Source organism: Tyto alba, unplaced genomic scaffold (assembly GCF_018691265.1).
Source record: "Tyto alba isolate M040663 unplaced genomic scaffold, T.alba_DEE_v4.0 Super-Scaffold_44, whole genome shotgun sequence".
Classification (NCBI taxonomy): domain Eukaryota; kingdom Metazoa; phylum Chordata; class Aves; order Strigiformes; family Tytonidae; genus Tyto; species Tyto alba.
Window position 1 is genome coordinate 4,219,268 of NW_024881320.1, and position 17,294 is coordinate 4,236,561.

Sequence of the window (17,294 nt, forward strand, 5' to 3'; positions counted from 1 at the left end):
AAGCACTTATCTTTATGAGTCCGGCAGCCAGGACAGTAACAAAAGAGTCTCCAAACATCTGAGTTTGACTTTCAATTGCCTAACTTAGAATAATGATACTCAACAATATCCTGTGAAAATATATCTACATATCATTCATGAAATGTATTGCCAAAATTGACACGGCAGGATATTGCATGAAGTTGCAGAGGAAGCATGAAGATGAATAATGGTGTAGTCATCCTTTCTTGGCAAAGACCGCTTAAGAAAGCATGAAAAGTGGTAGGAGTATGGGAAGAACATTTGGAGAACTCTGCAGTACCTCAGGGGAACAGATATGCTGTGAAATCATCGTTTTGTCCAAGTCAGAGATGAGAAAAAGAGTTCACGCCACCAGGATTCAGTATTAAATGACTTCCCATTGCTACATACAAATGCACGTAGAGGAAAAAATAATTTAGAAAACATGCTAATGGCAAGACTAAACCTACTACTGATACAGATGAAAAAAAAGCATGTCAGTTTGTGCTGTGGAAAGGAACAGGTTCCAGGTTGGCTTGATCCAAACTCATCCAAAACAGTAAGTTTTGAGTCACTGGGCAGAGGTCTCTTATCCAGTCACGTACATGACCTGCAGCTCCCCAAGTCCATCGTTCTCTTGCCAAAAGCTTTCCTTTCCACGTATCCACACTGAGCTGGCACTAACACAGCCAGCTCTGCTAGCTTGAAACTGGCAGCTTGAGAGAGATGAGCAGAATTTACTTACGTAAATCAAACATTTGGATCACATTTGTCATACAACTGAAGACAAACACAACGTCTGAGTATTTCCTGGAGTACAACAACTGGCGCTTACTTGGCAAACCCAAATGCATTGATGTTTCATTAGAAAGCCAGATTGTGCTTTAATTCTTATATCTTCTGCAGATAATTAAAGCAGCTAGGCATGAAAATGGACTTCCTTAAGTTCAAGCATCACCTTCTGCATTTCTGACTAGAAGCTTTAATTGAAAATTTAAGCATGGCCATGCAAGGAACGGCTTTTGACACACCATCTTGGGCGATGCAGAAACCTGCCGCGCATCTCGACTGTGTTTTCTTGTGAGCAATGACTAGTCCACAGGCTGGGCTTCCCCCGTTCCTTTCTTGATAGTTAGCTGCTCCTCAAATCTTTACTTTGCCGGAACAAGTTTGGGTTTCCCGGGCTTCAGCAGCAGCAGTTTCTGCCGCGCAGACCTGCGGTGACGGCCGCCCGCCCCGATCCCCTCAGCAGCCGCCCGGATCCTCTCAGGACCCGCTGCCCGCCCCGATCCCCTCAGGAACAGCCCGGGTCTCCTCAGGAGCCACCGCCCGCCCGCCCGTTGCCAGGCAACGCCTCTTCAGCGGTCCACCCAATGCCGTCCCGCGCGCCGCTCTTTCTGACAGGCCCACTCTCCGCGCCCCGTTCCGATTGGCTCCCCGCCGCCGCGGCTCTGCCCCCCGCTCGCTGCTCATTGGCTTCTCCGCTGCGCCGGCCCCGCCTCCCGCGCCGCGCGGGTCCCTGCCTCAGCCTTCAGACGGTCCCGTTGCGGCCGGTCCCCTCGCGGCCGCCGTAGCGCGGGCGGTACGTGGCAGCGCTGCTGTGCCGGCCTATGAGCGGCGGCCCCGTGCCCCGGAAGGGGCGTGGCGCCGGGCGGAAGTCCCCCCTCCCCTCTGGCTGCTGGCCCGCCGTTCGGTGCCCCCTCCCGCTGGGCTCCGCCATGTCGCCGGTGCGGGCGGTGCTGGCGCTGCTGGCCGCGCTGGCGGCCCCGGCTGCCGCCTACTTCGTCAGCATCGACGCGCACGCCGAGGAATGCTTCCTGGAGCGGGTGCCGTCCGGCACGAAGATGGGGCTCATCTTCGAGGTGGCGGAGGGGGGCTTCCTGGACATCGACGTGGAGGTGAGGGGGGCGGCGCGGTGGCCGGTGCCGTGCTGAGGGGAGGGCGTTTGGGCCGTGTCCCGCCGCCGCTGGGCCCTGCGCGCTCGGCCCCCACCGTGTGCGGGGGTGGGGAGGCCGCGGCGGGTCGGGGCAGCGCCCGGGAGGGCGGCGGTGGCGGCGACCGAAGGGGGCAAACATTGGCTTGAGGGGGCTTTGGCAACTTTGCGACGGTCCCGCCTCGTCGTGGGGCTGCTGGGCGCGAGGGTTCCGTGCCCGGCGGGATCCGGCCTCGCGTGGTGTCGTGGGTGATCGCGGAGAGGACGCGGTGCCTCTCCTCGGGGTTGTGGTTTCTACGGCTGCTTGCCGTTTCTGCTATTGCTGCAGAAGGCAGTCTTCTCGTTTTCGAAGCTGTCCTCTTGAGGTTTTCATAGTTGTGCAGTTCAGTATGGTTTTGTCATCATAAACCATTCAGCGGGAATAACGAACAGGTTTGCTCCTTACAAAACCATGTTGCTTATTCTGGGAGCTGGGTTTCCCCTCGATTCAAAAGGTGTTGGCTTTAATTGGGTTGATTGCCATCTTGAAACTTTCTAGGTAAATCCTTTTCTTCAATGAGGCATCCAGTCAGTAGGAGAAGAATAAATAATTCCTTTCATCTCCGTAAAGAGCAGAAAGTTGTCAGTTGGGGATAACTTAAACACAGGAGAGTTGCTGCTGAGAGTGAATGTAATAGTTTGAAGTAACACATCGCCCTAATACAGGGCAGAGTCAGGAAGCTGTGGAATCCCATTCAGATGCCACTAGTGGAAGCTCAGCCGCAGCCTTTGGTGACCCGGTGGGGTAGAAGTCTTAAGATTACAGTGACCCTGAGCGCTCAGTACTCAGGCCTTTAGTCCATTTGAAATGGCCACTGCAACAATGCACAACTGTGTGTCTGAAGTAGTATTGAGTTACGGGAGAAGGTATTTTTTCCTTTTTTGTTTTCTTTCAAACATCAGAGATAAGGTTTTCCCTGCAGTTGTTAATTGGCTAACAGCCAGGGCTGTCAATAGTTTATGGTTTACTCGTTCTTGAACGCTTCTTATCTTGAGTATGGAAGGCCAGCAATCTTGGCCAGTAAGAGAGGCTTTTCTGTGACTTTCTTTACCAATAAGTTTTTTGGGTTGGTTGGTTTGTTTGCTTCTTATTTCTGTGCAGAAAAATGTATCGCTGCTTTTGAATAGTGGGAGGGAAAGTATGAAGAATGCTGAACATCTGTAATCTGACCGGTTATTGTTAAATCTGACTGGATAACTCCAGAATATGTATGTAGAGCTGTAATGGTGTATTTAAAACCACAGTATTTTAAATAAAATGTATGATATTTTGTTTTCCCCATCCAGATTACAGGGCCTGATAATAAAGGAATTTATAAAGGCGATCGAGAGTCCAGTGGAAAATACACGTTTGCTGCCCACATGGATGGAACTTACAAGTTTTGCTTTAGCAACAGAATGTCCACCATGACTCCCAAGATAGTGATGTTCACTATTGATATCGGGGAAGCTCCAAAGGGGCAAGACATGGAGACAGAAGGTGAGGAAGACTCCTGGAAAGAAATAAGCCCCAGCTTGGGAGCTTTTCCCTGCATGCATGACTTCTGAACTTGACTAGGATTCTCAGAATTCCTGTTTCTTCAGGCTGTCTAGTTAGCTGTTCTCTTGCACAGCTAAAATGGATATGGATGTTTTTAGACCCCATTACACACTTTAATGCAGAATCACCAGGGAATCACTTGGCCATCTGCAGGAACTAATGCTTTCATCCTTTAGTCTTTTCATCAGTTTAATTCTCTGATTTCTAGTTTGCTCAGCAGTATGTAGACTACTACGTGCATTAGTTGAGCTCTTTGATAAATGTGCTAATATAAAAATTTTCTCTTAGCTGTGTAAATTACTGTTTTATCTGCAGCCTTTTGTCCTGTACTTGTGTTCATCTCTTACACTTTTCTCTAGGTGGTGGAGATACCTGGGATGGTATGTGTACTGCTTTTTGAAAGCTCGTTAGCATCTTGTCTTTTGCATATGTTTATTCACTAACAGCTAACGTATGCTTTTTCTCTGTAACATTTGTTTGTAGCATGAGAATGTCTTTTTAATAAACTACATAAAAGGTCTGATTCTGAGCAATGCTGAGCACCTGCAAGCTTCCATCGAAAGGTTTATATACTTAGCAGCTCTTGGGATCAGGTCCTTGAACTGTCCGTGACAGTTTGTTTTCAGGTGGTTACTTCTGGCTAACAGAAGACTTAATCAGGAGTTTGAGGTGAAATTAAACTAAAACATTGAACATCCAAGAACATTGGATATTTTAGATGGTGTATGCTTTCTATTGCTAAAGTGGGTGTTGAGTAACCAAGGGCTTTTGGAAGCCATAAGCTCCTTTTAGGTTATGAATTATCAGTGATGTTACAAGGGGGAAAACTTCAAACTTGTCATTTACCTGAAAAGAAATAAATGAATGCATTGGGTAACAACTTCCAAAGTTTTATTTAGAAATCATTAACTGTAGCTAGAAAGGCAATAAATTCTTGTTTTCTGTTTTAGCAAGTAAATAACAGTGTGCATTGTGTGCTTGATATCACTTGGAAAGTAACAAATTTCTAACTTTAGATTTTTTAAAAAGACTCAGCTAAATCTTTTATTGAGTCTGAATATATCTGTTGTAAATATTAGTTCAGCTTTACATTTTTGAGGCAAGCATTTTTTTCTGGAGTGTACTTTTTTTGGAGTGCCTTTAAACAATCCCTGCAACTGTAATTTCTTCTCTTCATAGTAGACTGCGCTTATTGCAGTGACTAGTTGGCCATGAAAATAAGGGATTTCTGATATTAGCAAAGTGAGTGTGGTTTACACGACTAGATTTTAATTGTAACTTGTATGAATGTTATTCTCTGGTCCTCTTTTTGATTGTTCCCTGTAAGATGTGTGTTTTGAATAGCTTTATTTTCAGATTGTGATCTGAAACACTTAATTTATAAATAAAAATGTGACAAGGTAGCTTCAAAGTCAAATATGTCCCGTCAATGGAAAATGTGTTGGTTTTGTGACTTTTTTTTTAAGAGAGCTGGTTGCCCAGGGTGTGTCTGTGGAATGATATCTTAAACTTCTCTTAGTGCTAGAAAACTTTGAAAATGATTTGCGTAATTTATAAATTTGTAAGTGGACAGTTCTTTGAGCATGAATGTATTTAAAAGATCCTGTGATTGACGGACAAATCACTAAATCTTAGATCTCTGATCCTTCCATTTGCTGAAGTATCTCAAGCTAGTTTTCTGTTCTTATTGGTTTGGTATTTTCCTCTTCTGCTTTCATGACATACCAGAACCTGAAGCCGGTTCTTGCCCTCTGCCAGGCCCCTTTGGCATTGTTTCTGCTGAATGCTATGCTTCAGCTAAACTGGAAGATCACAAGAATTGATATGTTGCTTCAGAAAGTGATCTCGTTTTGCCAGCATCATGATCTTAAGCTAAATTCTCAGTCGTTCTATTTTTGCAAGCTTAACAACTAGGAAAAGCTGTAATGTTAAGATAATTTGCTTGGAATATATTGGACGATATTGGCAAGATAGATACTAGTGTGTGGTATTGATCTCATGTGTTTCTTACATTCTATTTTTCTGGAAAAATATGCCCATATTGAAAATAAGTGGTCTGTACTGACTCTAAATTGTGTGTCTTCTGCCTTCTAGTCAGATGTGGAGAAAGATGTTCTACCACTTATTACATACCATAGAGATGTGTTAGGAAAAATGGCACTATGAAAACTAAACTTTACTTTGCTGTAAGGGTAGAAAGTTTTCAGCTGTACAGACTGCATTTTTCAGAACTTCTTCTGCAACAGGAAATTAAGTATAACTGTTCATAAATTTTAACAAATGGTTTTTTTGAGTTAATAACAGACTTTCTGATGCTTCTGAAATTATTCCGCAGCTCATCAGAACAAGCTAGAAGAGATGATTAATGAATTAGCAGTGGCCATGACAGCTGTAAAGCATGAACAGGAGTACATGGAAGTTCGTGAAAGAATACATAGAGCAAGTATGTGTCTTTGACTTAAATGCCTTCTCCCCCTCAGATGAACTTACAGAATGTGATTTAAAATACAAGTCCATGAAAGCTATTCCAAGTTACTAAAAAAAATTTTCAGAACAAGTTCTGAAGAATCTGCCCATACAATAAAGGATATAGTTGATGCTTGCAATCTTCTTTAAATTGGCTTGCCTCTTGTGTAATGAAGATTGTTATGCAAAATAATCTTTACTTAATTGGTGTGAATTCTATAGTTCTTTGAATGGCATATTCATGAAGATACCGGTAACGATATGGTTTCCAGGGGCATACTTAACTTGAACAATTACTTCATCCTTGAAGTGGGTGTGGCTTAGCAGATGAGCCAAAGTATTTTTAAAATATTTAATTGAAATAAAGCAGAATGCTGTTATTTTCAATTAGAGAATATGGTTAACTCTCCAGTGACAACCCTCACTTTCTGAAATACAGCTTTAAAGTGTGACTGAGTGCACTAAGTGGTGCATTAGGGGAGGTCCAGTAAGAAAAAAGGGCAAATTTTTTTATTGTGAAAATGCAGCATTGTATTAAAGCACTGGTCCCTCAACTTTTTGAACCTATGGATATCTCCAGTTTTATGATTTTCAAGATGATGAACCTTTAGAGATCAGAAATTCCCCATTTGACTTTGAGACTGTAATAATCAACTGTTACTTGAAAAAGCAAGTGGCTTCTGTTTGGCAGTTATAAGTTTCTGCCTGGGCTCTTTGAAGGTGGGCAAAATAGAGAAAGATGCTGCAGTGTACGTCTAAAGTTGAGGTTAAAACATCAGCTTGCATATCACAGTTCAAGCAGTTCAGGAAAATACCCCCCCCTCAGCTCTCAGATCTCATCTCTAAGACTGCAGAGTCCTTCTGGGACACTTGTGATGGTGTGACACAAATGCCAGTGATCTATGTGCAGTACTTTGGTTCCAATGACAGAGTGTGTTTTAAGTTTGTTTTTAAATGCTTTGTTACTTACTACTGTTGTTTTGTTTTGTTTTGTTTTTTTCCCCCCCAACAGTTAATGACAACACAAACAGCAGAGTGGTTCTTTGGTCATTCTTTGAAGCTCTTGTACTAGTTGCCATGACACTGGGACAAATCTACTATCTGAAGAGGTTTTTTGAAGTCCGAAGGGTTGTTTAAGAGTACTTTTCTGGTCCCGGATTTCAGTTCACTGTCTACCAAACATCCTGGTCACAAAAAAAGTCATTTAGTTTCTGAACCCTCTTTACTGAACTGTAAAATTTATTTGCTTATATTCCTTCCTAGTTAAAAATGAATTGTTTTTATATATCTTCTGTAGCAAAAGCTGTGCTGAAATCTCGTCACTTAATTGGCATATTTTTTTTAACTTAAATCTGCCTAGTCTGTATGCTAAGCAAGGTCCAAGCAAGCTGCAAATGCTGTAATTCAACTGTAGTAACAAGCAATGTTGATGTCTTTTCTAACTTTTTTTCCCTCCCCCTGTTTTCATAAGTACTTGCAGTTCTATCTAGGGAAACGGTACAAGGCCCTAACATGACTGCTTGCATTTCTGACATCTTTAACCCTGCAGTAGGTGTTATGAAATTGAAATAATCCTTTCTTCACTTACATAAACTGCCAAGGAGAAGCAATTGGAACTTTATTCTGATGAGGAATAGAAGACAGCTGACAACTTCCAGTCTAGTATTCGTACCTAGTTGCTATTTAAAAGAAAGTCTTCAGTAACTATCTAATTACATCAACTTATTCCCAAAGTTCTTTTAAATTAAGTAGTTGATACGAAAACATGTTTTCCTTCTCTTCTTACCAAATGTTCATTGTATGGTTTTCGGTCTTTCACAGGTTTTATATTGAAGCCAATTGTGTGCAGTGTCTTGGCAAACAATAGTTAACCCTTTGGTTTTTGCAGGTCCAAAGCTCAGACTGTTGGCACTATCGCAGAATGCATTAGTGTTCAGGAAATCTGGATTCCTGTTGCCAAAGGGTTAATGATTCTGGGGGTTTATTGCCATGCTATGCAGCCCTTGTATTTAAGTTAAGCGGCAGTCTCTGCCATTATCTGATCATAATTAGCATAATGCTAAATACCGGTGTGTTTTTGTTTTCAGGCACATGTAGATTTGGTTTTGTATAAAGTTACTTTCCTCGGTATTTGATGATTGGTTTAAAAATTAAAGAAGCGTCTGATGTGGGTGCTGAGCCAGGATTATGTTGTGACTGATGTATATTAGTTGTAATCATTTTGGGGGAGGGGTGGGGTCTTTTCCAGGGGGGAGCCTCTACAAGTAACACACAACAGTTTTGTACAATTAATTTAAAATTTGTTACAGGTTTTCATGTTCCAGGTAAAGTTTTTTCAACCTTGGGTAAACACTTGCAGCAGTTCTTCAGAAAGGTGGCTGTTACACCTTACTGCAACTGTTGTGTGCCAATATTTTTGTGTAAAACACTTAAAATTGAATTCTAAGATGTACATTTAAAAATTGCTTGTGAATCTAAATATGACCCAGGTTCGATAAATAAACAAATTCTTTAAAAAAAAAAAAAAAAAACCAAATCCCAACATCTTTGTATTGATTCTTTTTTTATTTGATACTTTAAGGAAGTACAGTTTAACACAAAGCTTTTTGATAAAGTATTTCTTAGGATAGAATATAGTATTTCTTAGGTAGAAGAAATTGCAGGTAATTCTAAACCTTGCTACTGAAGGCCGGGCAGTTGGGGTGTCACAGTGCTAAGGGATGACTGACTTCCATAAAATTAGGATTTATTTATTTATTTATTTATTTGTTGTCTCAGCGAAGGGTGGGGGGTTACTACCGCCTTCTCTCGGGGCGGCGAAGCCCCGCGGGGTGGCGGCGGCCGGAACCGAAGCGGCGCGGGCGGAACCGAAGGGCCGCGGTTCGCGTTTCCTTGCGGCCGCGCCCCGGGAGCGCGGGGGAAGAGGTCGGGCGGCGGGACAGGGCGAACATGGAGGCTGTGACCGAGGCGGGCTGGGAGTCGCTGCCCGTGGCGCTGAGTCCGGGCGTGCTGCGGGCGCTGCGGGACCTCGGCTTCGCCCGCATGACGCCGGTTCAGGTGAGGGACCGCTCCCCGGCGGCCCCAGCCCCGCGGCTGTCCCGGGAGGAGGGGGCGGGCGGTGGCAGCAGCACCCGGGCCGGGCGGTCCCTTCTGGGCGCTGGCGGTGGGCTCGGCCGCAGGTCAGAGCGCTCACGGGGCTCTAGGGCAGCCCCCGGCCTTCCCAGCACTGGCTCTGCTTGGGTAACCTTCCCAGGGAGCTCTGATGTGGGGTTTTAGCCTCTGTGAGATTTAATTCCGCCAGAGCCAGCTCATCTGTTCGTGGCATCCTTTTTTTTTTTTTTTTCCAGTCTGCGACCATTCCACTCTTCATGAATAACAAAGACGTTGCCGCAGAAGCGGTGAGTGGTTTTTCTTGGTGGAGTGCGTTGTTTTTCGGGGTTTGTGAGAGAGGGCTGACGCTGTTTCCCTTCTCACAGGTAACAGGCAGTGGCAAAACCTTAGCATTTGTAATTCCCATTCTGGAAATTCTTCTCAGACGGGAAGAAAAATTAAAGAAAATGCAGGTAAGATTAAGTTACTCAATTCTGACTATATTTTTATGATTTGCCAATGAGTTTTGAGGACTTCAGGAAAAGTACCATTAAAAAAAATTGTATACACATAAAGTGACGTTGTGCTCAGCTCTTTGGAATAAAAGGAACAATAAGCTGTTTAAAACTTTGAAATAAATATTGGGGTTCTTTCTTTGCACTTAGATACTGTTTCTTCTTTGACATGATGAAAACAGGTTTCTGAGCTGTTAGAAAAATGCCATAAAATTTCAGATACAATGATGTACTGCATGTGAGTCTTTGAATGCTTTTTAGCATCCACTGACTTTGAGTTCATTATAGTGTGCAGAGAACTTGCACTGTTATTTGCTATTAAATACCATTATTAGATACTGCTCTTTGAGCAGATGTATTTTGCACATTGGTGTAATAACTCTTTCAGAGATATTTTCTGTTATTTTGTATACTTTATTGTATTTCTACAGAAATGTTTTGTCTAAAACTACGATCATAAACAGCTCTCATTTGCTTAGTTTGTAAGAGAAAATTTTGCCCAAATCTTCTAGTGTGTCATTTTCTACAAATTCCTTTTATTTTTTCATGTGCAGGTTGGAGCTATAATTATCACACCAACGAGAGAGTTAGCTATTCAAATTGATGAGGTGCTATCACATTTCACAAAACACTTCCCCAGGTTTAGGTGAGTAAACTTCAGGCTCATCATGGCCACAGTTCCTCTTTCTTTGCACTTCTGTCATTTGTAAACTAGCAAAACTTAAAGATGACCTAAATCTTCTTGTTTTATTGTTTTAGTCAGATTCTTTTAATTGGTGGTAGGAATCCCATGGAAGATGTTGAAAAGTTTAAAGAACATGGGTGAGTTGATTGTCAATAATTATTATCAATGCATTGCAGCAGTGGTTTTTTCCTCATCCTTACGTGTTTTCAAATTAGGACTTTGGTCCTGCTGGTGCTAAAATTTGATGGTACTGCAGGAGTATGTTTGGGTGTGTGCTGAGGAGATCGTGTACTCTTTCCCTTGAGTGAGATACACCATAACGAGACAATAGGGAAGGGTCATATGTGAAGTGAGCGCCATTTACATGTTGTCTGGGTGAAGAACAGTGTGCATCATGAAAACTGTCTTCACTGAATATTTCAGTTCCTTCTTTCTTGTAAATTTTGTACTGTCAGTAGGATCTAGTGAGATTGAGACTGTGCTGATGAATAATTTTCTGAAACTGGTGCTGATATTGATGATGAAGTCTTGAAGCAATTGTATTTGCCACTGGCTTTTGCATGAAGGTACCAAATATTTCTTCTAGCTGATAGTTGCTTTCCATAGCTGTTGATTGTATTCTAAACTTTTGTTACCACAAATGGTGTGCTTTCAATTAAGTGTTTTTCTTCCATCAACACAATGTCTGAAAGGCATTGAAATATGAAGACAGAAGTGACAAAATTAAATTGTTTTATTGAAGAATTCAGTCAATTTGCGTGCAGGTTTGTGGGGGAGCTGGTAACGTTAGTATCACAACAAAGTCCCTACCTTGCACAGTTACAACATTGCTGTGTGTCTTGTTCACAAACAGTGGGAACATCATTGTAGCTACACCCGGTCGCTTGGAGGATCTGTTCAGAAGAAAAGCAGATGGGGTGGATCTAGCAAGTTCTGTGAAGTCTCTTGATGTGTTGGTATTAGATGAAGCAGACAGACTTCTAGATATGGGCTTTGAAGCAAGGTATTTAAATAATAAGTTCTAGTAATACTTCTGAAGTTTTAAATTAGATCATATATAATTGATGTGAATGAGCATGGCCTATGATGACTTCTAAAGTTAGATTTGTTCTGTTTTGTTCCTTTATCAATCTTTGCTCCATATGCTATACAGAGGAATTGCTAAGGGGAAGAGAATCAGGAAAGAGTGGATCCTTGATGAATAGAGTTTAAAATTTCTTTTTTTCTGATGTATATTAGTACATGCTATATTAATGCTTAAGTCATTTACACATCAGAATGGCTTAAAATAATTCAACAAATAAGCTTTGATGTCCCTTTCTCTCAGAGTTAAGATAATTAGTTCAAGAGAAGATTGTCACTTGATAATAAAAACTATTTTGTTTGTAAATTCTTACGTCTAGTGATTAAACTCCTTTCTGAGGTAAGTTTTGAGACAGTTATGTTTTACATGTGCTTACTTGCAGTTTAAATGCGATTCTGGACTTTTTGCCCAAGCAGAGACGGACAGGTCTGTTTTCAGCAACTCAAACTCAAGAAGTGGAGAACCTGGTGAGAGCAGGTCTCCGGAATCCTGTCCGCATCTCGGTGAAAGAGAAGGGAGTGGCAGCAAGCAACATGCAGAAAACTCCAACACGCCTGGAGAACTATTACATGGTGCGAATACTCTGTGCTTCATGATAGTTTCTTGTTTTTTCCTGGTTCTATCAATATGTTTTTAAGTCTTGGCCAGTTAGGATCACATTAATGGAGGAACTGAAAGTCTCAAAGACATAGAGCTTTTGCAGGTTCTCGAAAGGTCAGTAGCCAAGCTAAGGAGAAAGATCTGAATTAGCAACCCTGTTGTTTCCTGCTCTGAGTTTTGTTTGGCTGGCCAGGAGTTGTTGTAACCTAAATTAGCTACAGCGCTGTAGCTCCTTGACCTGCTTATACTGAATGAGTATGGGAGGAGACACTGGCAATTTCAGCAAAGTGTCTGAGGGATACTTGAGATACTACTGCAGGAGAGTTATTGTGGCTGGGGATGGGAAGACTGGGAGCTTAAGTTTTTACTTAAAGCAAGATACATAAAAGAGTAATACTCCACATGATGAACTGTGGTACAGATGATCGGTGTTAAGAAATGATGCCCATGGGTGTTTATCAGTGCACAATGAATGAAGGAAACCGGCAGATCACTTTGTATCGAGTCCATTTTCTTACTTCTTTCTTTTTCTTTTGTATTGTATAGATCTGCAAAGCAGATGAAAAATTTAATCAGTTGGTGCATTTTCTCCAACAGCACAAACAGGAAAAACATCTAGTCTTTTTCAGGTAATCCTGTTTGTGCTTCATTGTGAAAACAGTATGATGTTTTATTACTTAAATTCCAAAACTGTGCCCTCTGTGTTGACAAGGACACAGCTGTTTTAATAGTGATTCATTTTAATAACTGTCTTGTAGAATATGGTGCCTAAAAAGAGATTGATCATTGCTTCATGTCAGGATTGTGTTGAACTTTATTAAGCAAAACATAGATTTTATATGCATTTTTAAAGTAAGGCATTATAGATTATTATATGTTAATTATTAAAATTATGTACATATGTTAAATAAAAATAGGCAATAGTGTATACTTTTGAAAGGTCTCAGACCACTCTAGCTTGACTGTCTAAACCAGATTAAAAGTGCAGCATAATCTTTTGCTTTATGTTTGTCTTTATCACAACAGCACGTGTGCCTGTGTGGAATACTATGGGAAGGCTTTGGAATCTTTAATTAAACAAGTGAAAATAATGAGCATTCATGGGAAAATGAAACACAAGCGTAACAAGATTTTTACTGAGTTTCGGAAGCTCCCAGGGTAAGAACATATGAACAGACTAAGCCAGCCAAAAGTAAAAATAGTAAGGGGTATGTAATTTTGTCTGACGGTATTCTTATGCCACGTAAGTGCAGAAGAGTGGTGTTGTGCTGAGGAGAAGGATGCTACCAGCTGGTTCTGAATGTATTTATAATAACACAAACTATGCTTAGGTATTCAAAATATGATCACAAACAAAGTGAAAATGTGACTGGAGTGAGTCCAGCTTAATTCAGACAATCCATGTGGCAGCATGGAAGGTGCAGGGACAGGGATTGAGGATATCCTGCAGCTTGGGACTCTGCAGTTTGTGCTGCTCACTGGCCAAACGTACGGAGCCCATCCCTGCTGCTACTGTCTGCGCTTCTGGTTTAACTGGGCACACTGTACCACCACGGGCTGCAACCACACATGAGCCTTGCTGTTTAAATGTGTTGTTGATAAGGAACTGCTAGTGAAGATAACCTTTTCCTGCTTGGTAATCAGAGTGGAAATCCAGGGTACTATTTTATTAGTGTACGAAGAAGAGTATGACAACACAATGCTGTAATTTACCTGCAGAAAAGTATTCTTTGTCAGCTTTGCGGGATGTTCTTAGACTCTTGCCTCATTAGCTGTCATTTTTTTACTGCATGGAACCTGAGTTTTAGTATTTTATATCATAAGAAAAATAATTACCAGCAGACTGGAAGAACAACTGTTTAAAATAGCATGCTAAAATTGTCAGTCTCTTAAGTCTTTTATCTAAATGCTTATAGTATTACATTCAGCTGTGGTAGATGCAATGGTGATTTTAAAATAGAACTTGTAATAGGGAATTGAGTTTTCTTGGTGATGTAAGCCACACTGCTTTTCATAATGTGTAGAATTTTAGTTGGTGAAAGCTGCAACTACCTTATATTTTGTCTCTTTTCAAAAAACAGGTGTTTTAAAATGTTTTGTTCCTCATTCTCCAGTGTAGCTGCAGAGTACACAGCTGGGGGAGAGTGGCTCTTCTCAAATGACAGTTTAATGAAAATGCGCTTTTTCTTCTTTCTAGTGGCATTTTAGTTTGCACTGATGTGATGGCCCGTGGCATAGACATTCCAGAAGTACACTGGGTTTTGCAGTATGACCCACCTAGCAGTGCAAGGTACAACTTCAGATCTTAAGAACCTTTACTATACTTGTGGTCGTGGTACTGTACTGTTTTGATACAAATTGTGAATGTGCAACTGTGGAAAACACATTTAATCACTGCCCAGAAGTTAGTCTGAGTGAACACACAAAATAATGCAGGAACAATTGAAACGCTGCAATTTTTGTTGGCTGCTGTGAATTGAAATGACTTTATATTGTATGTGCGTAAGTCAGATGGATGGTTGCCACTTGTATTTGTGTGAAGAGGCACTCTGGTGTAAGACATAGTATGAGAATATCAAAGAAATAATGAGAGGTGACATGCTAAGGTGATCAAGAGCAGAGATGAGAGCAGAGATAGAGCTCCTCAAGGAATGGTACATTGAAAGCTCACATGAAAGGCACTTTTCCATGTATTTTAACTTCTGTTGTTGTAATTTTTCCTACAACTCACTTAAACCTCACCCCCAAAACAGATACTCCTTGTTTTAGCATACAGTCCTAACAATCGGGTGGGACTGCTTCATATTGCTTGTATTGCTTTTTACTAATGCCTGTTCGTTTAGTTCAAAAGTACCTAGCACTCTATACTTTCAATTCCACAAGATTTGCCCTTTTGCTGCCAGTCTGATACTTCAAAATCTGACTGAGCATCTCCCGTTAAGTCAGGTCTGTGTTGTGTTGTTTCAGTGCCTTTGTGCATCGGTGTGGTCGGACAGCACGGATCGGCAATGCAGGCAGCGCACTTGTATTTTTGCTTCCCATGGAAGAATCTTACATTAACTTTCTCTCAATCAACCAAAAGGTTAGTAGACATTTATTCTGCCTCAAGGCAGGAAAGAGCCAGGCAGCAGTCTTACTGACAGGAGTTTTAAAATCAGAATTTGTAGAACTTCAGGCCGTATGCATGGGTAATGTTTTAGTGGAGATGCACAATTAAAAAAAGACAAGAACTGCTTGTTAATCACCAATTGCAACTAATGGTTAGAACACGCTTGCTCCCAGTGTTATCTACTGAGTTTGTAATAGGAATATGTGATGCATTGAGTACAGAAGGGCTTTTTGTTTCTAAGGGTGTGTAGACTGAACATTTCCAGAAGGTCAGTGCTGGTTTATACTCCTACCCCCAACCCTGCCACCACCAGTTGCAACCTCTGTGCTCTTTATTTTAAACTCTGGTAATTTTCCATGCCCAGTCCTGCATTTGCAGGATTAATTGTATAAATTCTCTAGAGGCCTGCTAATGAGCACGTAAGGCACGAGATGAAGATGTTGCCTCTCTGGAGCTGCAGTGTGCAAACTCTTCTGCTGGGATAGGGCTGTGGGGGGAGCTGAATGGCGCATTTCAAGCACAGTTGAAATGACCAAGTAGAAGTGGGCAATGGGCTCAAAGCTGACTGAAGATTAACTGGGGAAGAAGCGTGTGAAGTTTCACAGTGCATTTTAAATCATTCGGCTGAACTTCTCCTTTTGGTTTTGTATTTCTTTTCTGGTTTTCAGTGTCCCATGCAGGAAATGAAACCACAGACAAATGTGTTAGATCTTCTTCCAAAACTGAAGTCTATGGCCCTAGCTGACAGGGCAGTGTTTGAGAAAGGGATGAAGGCATTTGTGTCTTACGTCCAGGCTTATGCCAAACATGAATGTAATCTCATCTTCCGAATAAAAGGTAATTCCCAGCAGGGGCTCATATCTTTTACTGTTCTTTTCAGAAGAAAATATTTGGTTTGGGAGGAGGCATAGTGTTGTTATCCACAAGCTTCAAATACTGGTTCCTGATCTCAAATTTATTTTCTGCAGCGTCAGATTCTGACAAAACTCATGTTTTCAAGCAACTTGTTTCTCATTGTTTTCAAAAGAAAACATTTAATTAGCAGGTTTGACCAAACTGATGTAAGCATAAATAAAAGTGACTTAGTATTGTTACTGCTATTAAGTATAGAATGCAAACAATACAATAAGATAATGTTTGGGGTTTTTTCTGTGACTTGCTAAGTTAAATTAACTTTGTATCTAGCAGGAAAGTGACTTTATAATCTTTATTTTAACAGATCTGGATTTTGCTAGTCTTGCCAAAGGTTTTGCACTGTTAAAAATGCCAAAGATGCCTGAACTAAGAGGAAAATGTTTTCCAGACTTTACCCCGGTCACTGTTAATACAGACTCCATTTCGTTTAAGGATAAAAATAGAGAAAAACAGAGACAAAAGCAATTAGAACAACGAAAAGAAAGGCAGGAAAATGAAGGGAAAAAGAAATTCATAAAGAACAAAGCCTGGTCAAAGCAGAAAGCCAAGAGGGAGAAGAAAAAGAAAATAACAGCTAAAAGGAAGCGTGAAGAGGTAAACTGTGCCCATTCCATCAAACTGCGTGTGATTACTGTAGCAGAGGTACATACTTTCAAATGGCAGAGTGCCACGGAATTTTAGTTGGATGGAATTGATGGCTGTAAATTAATATTTTGGGACCTTGACAGGCAAAGCTAAGAATTATAGAGAAGCTTTTTAAAGCCAAACACGAAAACAACTTCTCGGCACTCTGATGCTAGTCAATAATGCTTCTTTTTTTTTTTTTTTTTTCCCTTTGTTTTTGTCAATTCTCAACAAATGTAACTGAGAGTTAGATAGTTTCCTAGGTAGAAATTGAGTATCATTTCCTGCTTTGATACTCCTGGCAAAATCCGAGTTGTAATCTTCTCTTGCGTTCAGCTGTATAGAATGAAAACCTTTTAGTGGTGTGTTTAATTTGTTGTTTTTCCATTGCCAACAGGGCTCTGATATTGAAGATGATGATATGGAAGAGTTACTGAATGACACAAGACTCTTGAAAAGATTAAAAAAGGGAAAAATTAGTGAAGAAGAGTTTGAGAAGAGACTAACAGGCAGCCAGAGTCGACTCAAAGCAGAAACTGTTGCTGACTTAGAGTCTGAAGGCTGACAGATATTCTAAACTCACTTTTATGTTAAAATACTGCCAATTTCAATAAAACTGTATTTTTATAACAAAATAATAATGCAGAGTACAGAATTGATCTAATGTCTTCATAAAGAGACCTAGTGTCCATAA

The 17,294-nt window shown here is 41.1% G+C and overlaps 2 protein-coding genes across 2 annotated transcripts; both read left to right on the top strand.

Moving 5' to 3' along the window:
- Positions 1-1,595: 1,595 nt before the first annotated feature.
- Positions 1,596-8,514, top strand: TMED2 (transmembrane p24 trafficking protein 2). The gene is made up of 4 exons (XM_033008064.2): positions 1,596-1,898; positions 3,260-3,452; positions 5,848-5,955; positions 6,991-8,514. Exons 1-4 carry the CDS (start codon positions 1,611-1,613, stop codon positions 7,113-7,115), a joined length of 714 nt encoding a protein of 237 aa, XP_032863955.2. The 5' UTR covers positions 1,596-1,610; the 3' UTR covers positions 7,116-8,514.
- A 305-nt stretch (positions 8,515-8,819) lies between these two features.
- DDX55 (DEAD-box helicase 55) lies at positions 8,820-17,238 on the top strand. Its single transcript, XM_033008061.2, has 14 exons — positions 8,820-9,035; positions 9,326-9,376; positions 9,455-9,541; positions 10,138-10,229; positions 10,343-10,405; positions 11,122-11,271; positions 11,735-11,924; positions 12,499-12,581; positions 12,979-13,110; positions 14,150-14,242; positions 14,920-15,034; positions 15,730-15,898; positions 16,281-16,570; positions 16,998-17,238. The coding sequence occupies exons 1-14, from the start codon at positions 8,928-8,930 to the stop codon at positions 17,163-17,165; spliced, it is 1,791 nt and encodes a 596-aa protein (XP_032863952.1). The 5' UTR covers positions 8,820-8,927; the 3' UTR covers positions 17,166-17,238.
- The last annotated feature ends 56 nt before the right edge of the window (positions 17,239-17,294 follow it).

Excerpts from the sequence above, each read along its gene's own strand:
- TMED2 (XM_033008064.2), top strand. The coding sequence starts at position 1,611 with ATGAGCGGCGGCCCCGTGCCCCGGAAGGGGCGTGGCGCCGGGCGGAAG. Across the intron at positions 3,453-5,847 it reads GCAAGACATGGAGACAGAAG|CTCATCAGAACAAGCTAGAA; the intron begins GTGAGGAAGACT and ends ATTATTCCGCAG. Across the intron at positions 5,956-6,990 it reads TGAAAGAATACATAGAGCAA|TTAATGACAACACAAACAGC; the intron begins GTATGTGTCTTT and ends CCCCCCCAACAG.
- DDX55 (XM_033008061.2), top strand. The coding sequence starts at position 8,928 with ATGGAGGCTGTGACCGAGGCGGGCTGGGAGTCGCTGCCCGTGGCGCTG. Across the intron at positions 9,542-10,137 it reads AAAAATTAAAGAAAATGCAG|GTTGGAGCTATAATTATCAC; the intron begins GTAAGATTAAGT and ends TTTCATGTGCAG. Across the intron at positions 14,243-14,919 it reads GACCCACCTAGCAGTGCAAG|TGCCTTTGTGCATCGGTGTG; the intron begins GTACAACTTCAG and ends GTGTTGTTTCAG.